At 39.0% G+C, this 11,100-nt stretch overlaps 1 protein-coding gene across 1 annotated transcript in view; it reads right to left on the bottom strand.

The window, feature by feature from the left end:
- The window catches only part of CCDC170 (coiled-coil domain containing 170), a 37,094-nt gene extending 26,678 nt beyond the window's left edge, over nucleotides 1-10,416 (bottom strand). The window contains exons 1-4 of the mRNA XM_010079959.1: nucleotides 10,270-10,416; nucleotides 6,718-6,974; nucleotides 3,150-3,294; nucleotides 1,180-1,365 (exon numbers count right to left, since the gene is read on the bottom strand). Coding sequence (XP_010078261.1) covers nucleotides 1,180-1,365; nucleotides 3,150-3,294; nucleotides 6,718-6,974; nucleotides 10,270-10,416 — 735 coding nt within the window. The remainder of the gene's footprint in view (nucleotides 1-1,179; nucleotides 1,366-3,149; nucleotides 3,295-6,717; nucleotides 6,975-10,269) is intronic.
- Nucleotides 10,417-11,100: the final 684 nt, after the last annotated feature.

The following is an 11,100-nucleotide window of genomic DNA, read 5'->3' as shown; positions in this document are numbered from 1 at the left end:
TCCTGCTGCACAGATTTCCTCTGTGGGTTCCCCACAGCAAAACAATGCTTTCCTGCAAGAGCCATCCTACTGCCTACAAATTTTTGGTTATGAGTCAACTGAACGAGTCAACAGAGGAGAGCCACAAAGATGGTCAGAGGGCTGGACCACTTCCCATAAGAGGACAGACTAAGAGAGTTGGGGTTGTTCAGCCTGGAGAAGAGAAGGCTCCGGGGAGACCTTCTAGCAGCCTTCCAGTACTTGAAGGGGGCTACAGGAGAGATGGTGAGGGACTCTTTATCAGGGAGTGGAGTGATAGGATGAGGGGTAAGGGTTTTAAGCTAAAAGAGGGTAGATTTAGATTAGATATTAAGAATACATCTTTATTGTGAGGGTGGTGAGACACTGGACCAGGTTGCCCAGAGAAGTTGTGGATGGATCCCTGGAGGGGTTCAAGGCCAGGCTGGATTAGGCTTTGAGCAACCTGGGCTATTGGGAGGTGTCCCTGCCTGTGGCAGGGGGGATGGAACTCAAGTATCTTTAAGGTCCCTTCCAACCCAAACCTTTCTATGATTCTATGAATATTTACAGTTATGAAATACAAGTTTGTAACACAGTGAAACAAGATAACCTAGGGTGTCTGGAAGCCAAGACACTTTACTTCCAGTTCCTTAAGAGAAAGAGAAAGAATAAAATAGTGTGCTATCAATGCCTTTCAGTTTCTCATTAGAATTTTTAAAGAAACTGAGTAGAAGAATCCTCAGAAAACTTGCAATATCACATAAATATTATTTAAAACAGCATTTTCTCATTGTTCCATGCTTTTGCCTCAGATATAATAACTAATTCTATTGTTTTCACTTCTTTAAAAAACATATGTTTATTTACCTGCTTGTGCAAGCACAGAAAAGGCTACGACAATAGGAAGGAAGCAAAAATATAAATTTGCAAGCATCATCGGAAGACATCAAATCTAAATCAGACTGATTATACACAAGATTATTGTTTAATCTCCAGATACTCTCAAGCTTTCAAAAAGTTGAGAAAAACCTTAGAAAAATGTCTTTTTTAAGAAAGACCCTAATAACCAGAAGTCTTTCAGAAGCATTTTTTCTCATACAATTCCTCTTGCAAGTTAAACTGAAATTTCAAGAAAGCATTTGAAATCTAGGCAAGCATACACATCATGCAATTATGTACCTTACTAAGTTTTTCCATGTCGTGATAATATCCTGCTGCCTTTTTCTGCTCTTTGGTCACTTCTGAAACAAGCCTCATGATAGTTTCTCTACTAGCTTTGGACTCCATCTCATGGCCATTGACAGCTTCCTGAAGAGCAGCAACCTGGTTTTTCAGTGTCAGATTTTCTTTACATATTTCAGAGACCTAGTGAAATAATTCAAACACTAGTAAGTTTTTTTAAAGTACTTAATAATGACATATATTCATCCCAGTACACCTGCTCCTAATCATCCCAATAAAGACATAGTGTTTATGTTAACCCCTAGGTCAGATTTATAATTGCACTTTACTCTTCCCTTCTAAAAAGAGTAGAAAGACAATTAAAATGAGAACCATATTCCCACTAGAAACCCACACCTTTGTGCAATGTGGTTCAGATTTACTCCCACACTATCTCTATCTGTTAAACAGGTGGAGAGTTGCTGTCACTGTATATCTGCGCTTGACATGAAGCAGGTCAGGAAATGAAAACAGATCATGTAGCTACCTTGATGTGAAAAGCAGACCGTTTCAGTTTGGCTTGTTAGGATTTATGCCTCTCCCTTGGAACGAGAAAGTAAAAGCTGCATTTTATGCTTGAAACCCTTTAGCTATGTGGAGATTTGAGTTAGTAACAGCTATTTCACAAGCATATTCAAGGGCAGGGCCAAATACCTGGTAGGCTGATGTTCTGAGCAGCCGGCACCTCGGAAAAAGCAGTCATTTCCAGAAGGACTCTAGGGCTGTTTTGGTACATTATGCTATTTCCGAGACATAGAAGAGACGAACATGGGCACTTCAAAGAGTGCATAAGGTAAAAAACTTACCCTGACTCCTACTGGTAAGACATTCATTAAGACTAAGCGAGATCACTTCTGTCTTAAATAAAACCATAACGTGGAAAAGCAGCTAAATAGACATGCCGTGACCCCAAAGAGAAAAATGAGTTGCTAAGTTTTCCTAATGCACACAGTTTTCAGCACAAATTAGATTTCCCAACTAGATTTATTGCTACACTATTAAAACAAGATATCAACATATAGGGTTTTTTTTAAACCCAGTTATTTCCTTAAGCACGTAAGAGTTACGGCTTAATACAAACATCTTTGCCTCTAATGACTAGTCAAGTTTTGTTACAGTATCTATTACAATTTCAATCTGCTTGTAAGAAATCATTGTGATACATACCTAGATAATCTTAATTTACTAAGTATTCCTTATAGCCAGAACTCTCATAATAATATGAACATAACAAAACAGAATTTCCAAAAATACCTAGTATGGTCCTAAGTGAAGAAAAATAGGGATAGCAAAGACTGGACAGAACATAAGAAAAATGTATAAAATTAGTATAAATTGCCCTCCAGCAGCATTGATAAAGTTTAAAAGAGTATAGAAACAATTTTCCTTTCCTAAATGGAATCTTAGTTTTTGGAACTTCAGAAGTATTCTGAAGAGAAATAATAAAATTTTATGATTAAGTCTCAAAAACGCCACACAGTTATTTACAGCATTTTGTTACATGGCATAGTTAAGGTTTGCTGAGGGTATGCCATTTCAGATGTTTCTATTTAATGGCATGTCGGCTCGAGATAAGTGTGAAGATCTAGTGGTACAGTTTACATGTCAGCTAGTGACTCCCTGTGTTAATGTTTTCAGGAAAGCTTTCAACCAAGTATCTAATCAGGGCTGTACTGGCGAACTCCAGGTTGATAAAATATTTATGCTGATAAGAGCAGACTGAGTTTACTGAGCCTATTATTAGTGTTCAGCACCTTTGAAAATCAGACGAACATGAAAAAAAAAATAAAATCTGTCTTAAATGATAGCACTGTGTGCAAATCATTTAACTCAAAGATTCCCATCTTCATCACGTGCTTTATTTCTTTGACAATCAAATATCCTTCTACCAAATCTCTATACAGAAAACCTTGACTACACATAATCACCTTTGACATTAAATGTTCCTGTGGTTTCTCTTTTTCTCTGATGTCTATGTCCAAGAATCCAGATAGCTGTGAAAGGAGCTCTTCATACTTTCTGCTGATTTTAGAAGCTTCAGTCATGCTTTCTTCACACTCATTCAAATATTTACTAATCAGACAGAAAAAAAAAAAAATACACACATCAGTCTGAAACAGAATTCTAGGCAAAAGACATTACCCTAAGATTATTGCTAGCTTCTGTGTACCACAAAATGAATTGTAAAGTTACATATAATTCTGTATATGCTACTTAGTACATATATAACTTTTGTTGTTGTTTACTCAGTGGTAAAAATACAGTGCAAGAGACAAAGCTATTGAGCTTCCAGTTGAGAAACAAGGTGTCTTCTGAAGATTTGACCAAGATTTTGACTGAAGATTTGAGATATCTCCAAACAGCTGTCTAGAGCAAAAATTTTATTGAAACTCATTTGCTTATCAAAGCATAGTACTATTCTCAGTTTTCAAGGTGGGCATGCTAGTTATTTCTGGACTCATTCTTTTCCATTTCTGATTCTTCCTCTCTAGGTTGGCAATCAAACAGGCAACAGAACATCACTCCATAATCAAAAAGCAGCACAAGACTCCTACAGGAAACACACAGAGTGTGAACACAGTGCGGTAAATGGCTGTAAATCACCAAGCAAAAGAGATGGTCCATGAAAAAATTTAAGATGTTGCCTTGGGAGGGAGATCAGCAGTCGTCAATGCTGCGAAATGGAAGAAAGTGGAAGAATAACAGAGAGAAATGGAAAACATTAATTACTGCTCTGGACAGGATATGGATCATTCCACATACTGCTGCACAGAACACATCCTGAGACAAAAGATCTCTGCCTTCTGCAGCAGGTACTGGCCCTCAGAAACCAAGTGCCTCACAGCTCCCTCGCCTCCAGGCACCTTCCTCTCCTCTATAGCCTCAGGAAAACTAAGCTGCTAAACTGCTGTCCTCAGGAGCGGTATGTCAGAACTGAAAACGTATGAGGCTCCAGACATGCCATACATGCATGCCTATGTTATAACGTTGTATGAGACGGACCACCAACCCCACAAACTGTTCTGTGGCTCTGGAAAATCGAAGCACATCACACACAGAGACATGCCTGCTTCTAATAATAAACAATCTAAAGTACAAAGCACATACTTGAAAACTCTACAAATAACATAATTATCTCCAGTAGGGCCATAAGGGTGTGAGCACCTAGAAATAGGCAATCAGATACAAAAAAGTAGAACGCAGCTCTTTCACAGTTTTTCTAGCTCTTCAGAACTAATGAGCAAAGGGAAGGGGAGGAAAAAGAAAAAAAAAAAAAGAAGAAGAAAAAGCTTTTCACAGTTCAGGCTCTAAAAACACCTTGGCAATAGACCTGTTGAGCAGAAAAGCACCGTTTTCAATAGGAGAGGTGTACATCTTGGAAACCAATTACAGAACTCATTAAACATTTTTTACTACATCCCTAGGTATAGCATGTAAATGTGTGTTTCATGCCTGCTGGCTTGCTCTTCCCTTTTATTAGTGGTCTTCAGTGAAGATGTTTCTTGAATACCTAATTAGGACTAGTCATGTGCCATGTAGCCATGTACTACTAAGGTGGTCAGAGTAAGCAATTAAGGTTCGCTAAGTCAATACATTGACTAGTATTAAGTGGCACATGTAACCACTAGCTGAGGATGAGAAAAGACTTTGAAAGCATATACTGTAGATTCAAGACCAATCCAACATGTTTGTTCCTTCCAAAAGACCAGACGCACCTTCCATTTGTCCCTTCCCTTTTGCCAGCACTCTAGTGGTACACTCCAGGTGCGCAGCAAATGGGACCTGGGATTGGCAGAGCTGGAAATTAAGCTTTTTATTTTGTTCACCTCTCTCTTAGAGCAGTTTCCTGGTCCCAGTGACCATGCAGCACCACAAACAGAATTGCTGGCACAAGTGTCATGGGAAAAACAGAGCGGCCAGCACTGTACTGGGGGTGACAACACAGATTTATGGCACATAAAGTTGATCATGTCACTGTAACAACAGGCTAGTAAGATATACAGCATTTTGGCAGTTTTCTCCCAGTGAGTCAGGCAAACAGGATAGGAAATTTATCTTCCTTTTTTTTCTCCTTTTTTTTTTCCCCCACAAGCAGCATTTTAGAGAACATTAACAACCATTATCTCAGAGACTGTGATGTTTTCTATGTTGTTAGGGTGCACAATACACTTCTTCACTTAACTATCTCCTCACTTATATTGGGATCACATCTAAAATATTTGAGGATCAACATCAGCACTCCCCAGGCAGGGCTTTTTGCAAATAAGCTGGTAACAGACAAGTGCACTGCAGTGGATTTCTCTAGATTTTAAAATAACTTAATTATCCACTTCTAATGCACAAAGCCTGGAAGAGCTGTGCAAAATACTGATTTGGGAAATACAGACATCTAGTGAGCACTCACCTCTCTCTTAACTGGACAGTATTGAGAGAGACATGGATATTAGCCTTGTAATGGTTGGAAAAATCCGTTATAAAAGTCTATCAGGTGTCTATTAATATACTATGACTGACACTCATTTTTGAATTTCAGAGTTCAGAATATTTTCACACCAATCAATTTTGTGATCACCGTTGTTATCAGTCTCCACCCCACAGACCTGAAATATTAGCAGTTATGCAGAACTGACAGATCAGTGCTCTGACATACTATGTTAAGAACAATATAGTTAAGGATACTATATTTTAATAGAAGTTTTATGCAATCAGGATGTACATTAAAAAAAAAAAAAAAAAAAAAAAACAAACACCACACAGCAACGTCCAGAAGAAAGCAGAAGAAAAGTCAGACAAAGCTAACATTACTGAAATCTGAACAAACATTAACAAGCCCCCTTCAGGATGCTGCTAACTAGGAATTATACCATATTTTCTTCATTATGCTGCACCTAACAGACAGTTTTACACTAAGGAAGAAATTCACTTGACATTGTCCCAGTTCCAGCTGTGACAGAGAAGGGAAGAGAGACCAAAGTGGTGCTGCAGCACAATCACTCACCACTAGCTCAGCCCGTGCAGCACATCAGGTAACAGGTAAATGTCTGCAAAAGATGCCGCGAGATAAGGACAGAGGAGGGAACTAGACTGTAGCTGCAGGTACTGCCCATCACAAGCATGCTATGAAATGCACAAAGTTTGCCTCAGTGCCATACGTGGAAATACCTGAATAAGGAAACCACATGTACTGTTTCTACTGCATTCAGACAAACAGCCCTGTGCTCATTTTTTGTAAACAATGAGGTTATACCAAACCGACTTACAGCGTCATTTCTCCTTCAAAGGACAAAACTCTCAAAACCTCATTTTTATGGGCTAACAACTCAAACCAAAATTCAAATTTCAATACCTTCCACACACTTAGGTGCAATAGTTGTACAAGGCATTGTAACAGAATTCAGATTTGCAATAAAGCCTGTCCACACAACATATTTTTCTGCGTTGACAACTGTCAGTCATCCCAAACAAAAATTATTTCTCATCTCACATAAATCTTACTTGAGTTTGGCACTTTGCTCATGAAGCTCCTTCTTCAGCTCCTGATTTTCTTTGAATGCTGCCTGAGCTGTCAGCTCAGCCTGGTTTTTAGAAGTTGTGAGTGCACACACCTCTTCCTCCATCTCCTGAACTCGTGTTTGCAAAGACAGGAGGCGAGACATCTGTCTAGCATTGTTTTCCTTGTAGCTTTCAGCTTCAGCCTTCAGCTCTTGGAAAGAGGCTTCCTTAGAGACCATTCTGGGTCTGAGTTCAAGAAGCTATAGACAGAAAAAAAAGAGAAAATTCATTTTAAAAAGGAAGAATAATTTTGCCCAGGCTGAAATATATGACTGCATTACAAGTTTAATAAAGTGACAAGAGACATATTTTGGAACAAAAGACTCAAAGACTTCTATCAATACAAGACTGAATGAAGGGACACAACTTTATTTTCATATAACTAGGAAAAAGCAATAGAAGAAAGGGAGTTGTAAAAACAAAAGTTGCTGTTGTGTAATACAATACAACCTTTTAGATAATCTCTTGCAGGAAGATAAATTTATTTTAAAATTCAGAATTTAGGGAAAGCCCAGCTTAAATTCCCCTGCTCAGCCTTAACACACCTCCCTTACGCATCTGTGTTACAATACAGTTAATAACACCACTATTGCCTCCTTTTCACCTGCCCTCTCCCTGCTCCCAGTTCTGGTGCACAATTCCACAGATAGTCTATAGCTGCAGGGATTTGTAACTGCAAAGTATCCTGCTGTATGAGGGTGGAGCTTTTTGATGATTTGCAGCATGTTCAGAGGCAAAGAAATTTTTGGAGAGTTGTGCTGTAGGCAACCTCTTCTCAGCTTATGCAAATAGTTATTTTTTGATCTGATAATCCAATCAAATGTAGCTGAATTTACACAGAAACAGCAAGAGAGCGTTTAAAGGAAGGGTGGGAGAAGGCACATCACAGCCAAATGTCAAGGACCTGTTCCAGAGATGATGCTAGATCTTCCAACAGTTCAGAAAGTTCCATCATTTTTCTTTATTTTCCTCCTTCTCTTTTCATTAAAAATACCACTTTCCATCGAACTATTTCTGCCACAAGCTTCTCTAAAAAACTGAGCTTGAGGCAGACACACCAGGCACATAAAATTTCAGTGTGGTTTTTTTTTTTTTTTGTTAAAGGAAACAAGTAATTTAAAGTGGATTTTTTGTCACAAGAAGAGTTAAGGCATGTTTTTGCTTTCCTGACAATTGCAATTATAAGCACCAAGGTGGAATTCAAAGTGTTTATCTCTTACTACACAAAATTAACAGGCAAATAATTAAGCCACATTAACTGCTCTTTATGACATGTGCTAGGGCTTTTAACTTGTGGCAAACATTTTAAGGCGATAAATATTTAAGACATTAAGCTGCAATTCAGATGTCAGGAAGTTCAGGACTCTGCCAGAGGTTTCCAGTGTGACCAAACCCAAGACACTCAGAGGAATTCCGGGAGGCTGGTGAGCCACCTGGATGGCAACTGCCTTGGAAAAGAGAGGTCCTGCTTCTCCTGCTGCCAGCCACACATGCTTGTCCTCTCCCTCACACCAGCTCTGATATTTGTCCAACTCCTCCACAAACAACTAATGCAGCTGACAGAAAAGAATACACTTTCTACAGAGAGGGAGGAGGAAGCATCACAGAGAAAAGGCTAACACTGAAGAGTCAGGTAGGAGGAGCACTCCAGCAGCAGCAGCACAGTCTCTGATGAGCTTACACTTCCCCTGCAAGCACTGGTTTATCAGACACTTTGGAGCTGACATAAAGCAGCTCTGCCTTTTAAGCAGGCTCATGGGTTCATTTTCACACTCCACCCTCTTCTTTGTGCTGCTAGCAGAAGCACTTACATGGCTATGAGGTGAAATAAGATTGGGAAACTGATCTGGCAAAAAACAACCCAGAAGGAGAGGCTTTCTTTTTCAATTTCATCAGTTCCCCAACACCAGCATGCACCATGAAACTACATGTACATCTGTGCCAACACAGGGGATGGGGCACTGTGGGGAAGGAAATGAGCAGCTGAAGGAACAATAGGATTGCTTTGCTTGGCAGCTGGACCAAGCTATGGTAGCTTAAAGCATTCACAACCTTAAAATTTCTCTGTGGTTCAACTCCCCATCTGCAAAATGTGATATTTTTTCCTCTGTCCATTGTCTTTGTGGTCAGTTCCAATAGCAGAAAAAGCAAGAATAATCCCATATCATGAATTTTACAGAGTACTCAGCAGAACAGGGCTCTGACCTCAGCTGGGTCATGAAGGTCTTCACTAACAAGAGCACGGACAGCTGCTTTCTTGACTATTCTTTCACTTTTGCAAGCCAGTGCTGAAAGTACCTCTAAATCAGTCAGTCATGCTGGCAATGAAGCCATTCAACATTTCCAGTAATAAATTCTTTCTATGAGAACATGAGATTCTGTATGGCCTTTTGGAATCAAAATTTAAAGTACTGAACCTGGACAGCCATTAAATGTTGGGAAAGTCTGCAGCAATTTCAGGACCAACTGGTCAAATTCAAGCTTAGGCGATGGACACTCACCCCTGTAGTTCTGACTGGACACTGTATTAACAATTCATTCTCATACAATATTACAAGTTCTTGCTGTTTCCCATATTCAGCTATCCACAATAAAATAATCTTATTGATACAGCCTTTTTTAATGTTCATGTGCTATACAAGTACATTGCAAAGTACTTTACAATGTGCAACAAAAAATATGCATTTGAAAAATCTACATATGTTTGAAGTATTAGTTGGATGAATGCACACAAGTTGCTATTGAACTTTATGTATCTATTAATATTTACAAATGTATACACCTAAATCTATGTTGTAAATAAAGGTAAGCACTTCATGTCTACTAAAGGCAAATTTGACTCCATTTTAAAACTGATCACAGCCCACGTTGCTGAATTGGATCAAATCAATCTTATTTTGTCATATGTTTAAAAAAAATAGTGTGAAAATACAGAATTCTAAAAATTATCCTCTAATAAATCTTCTCTCCTAAGAACTACCATTCCCAGAACAGGGACAGCAGAAAAGGATGCATGTGTGTTCTTCAGCCTCTCTAGTTACAAACTCATTAGCTCAACACAACTTCACTGGTGATGAAAGCAAAGCAAATTTGGGGAGCTGTAACTTGAATAAAGTGGAGGAATAGGTGAGGATGGGCAGTTGTATCTTAACTCACCAGCAGCAGGAGGACATCTATGAGAACTTGCATGCAACCACAATTTAGAAATATTAACTTTCAGGTCTAGCTACAAAAGATTGCATTTAGATACATTTAGATGATGACGATAAAAATCTAGATGGCTTCAAATCTTTCAAATATAAGTTCATAATCAGTTCTTGAACACAGAAGCAAGCAGAGTGAAAATTGCATGGAAATTCTATGTTATGAGAAACAAAAGTTCTGTATCAAAAGCAAGAAGTTTTGGAGTTTCTGCAAACTTTCTATTCTCTTCAGAAGGCGACTGTAGATAACACTCAGGTTTGGATAAGGATTTGGAAGCATTTTTTGATGTACCTCTGACTGGGCACAATCATACTTCACCAAAAGTGCTGCAAGTTCACTTTGAGCCGTTTCAGCTGCAGCCCGATAGCGATTCATCTGCTCTCTAGTGACAGGAACATCCAAAAGAACACGATCATGAGATTCCTGGGAAGACAGCATGAAAACAAAACCATTAGACACCAAATTTTTTGAACATTTCTGCTTCAGTGCTTTTTTTGTTTGATTAAGCTGCTCAAGGGCATCTATTCCAAATACGTTATTCCCAGAGGCACTAACCTTTACTGGAAAATAGGATAAGCAGTCACTTTTCTACCAGTCACCAATTTCACCTGCAAGTTCAGGCATCAACATCCATGCTAAAGTATATCAGCATGTAATATATTCCCCCTCAACAATCCCATGGCCTCCTACTATTGGCAGCTCAGGTGGTTTCCTGCAGCTTTGATGTATGGTAGCAGCATTCAAAAGGTCCCCCTTCTACAGACTTATCCAGTCACTTCTTCAACCCATGTAACTTTTAACACAAAGGGAGTCCTTGTGTGTCTCTTATGGAAAGAAACACTTTGTTTTTTAGACTTCAGTTACATTGCATGCCCCCTCATTTTTATGTTGCAAGAAACAATGGGGAAAAAAAAGCAATAGCTGTCAATCCTCCTTGTGCTGATCATGATTTTGCAGATTTCTATCATATCTCACCTCCACTGTTTCTCTACCAGGTTGAAGAGTCCATGCCTCCTCAGGCACTCCTACTTGCTCCTTAAAGTCACTTTTTGGCTTGCCCGTTTGTGCTTTTACTTCTGATCTTTTCTGATTATACAATCCCAAGCACAAATACAGGCTGGG

The sequence above is a fragment of the Pterocles gutturalis genome, unplaced genomic scaffold (genome assembly GCF_000699245.1).
Source record: "Pterocles gutturalis isolate BGI_N339 unplaced genomic scaffold, ASM69924v1 scaffold38344, whole genome shotgun sequence".
Classification (NCBI taxonomy): domain Eukaryota; kingdom Metazoa; phylum Chordata; class Aves; order Pterocliformes; family Pteroclidae; genus Pterocles; species Pterocles gutturalis.
This window is presented reverse-complemented; position numbering and strand designations above follow the sequence as displayed.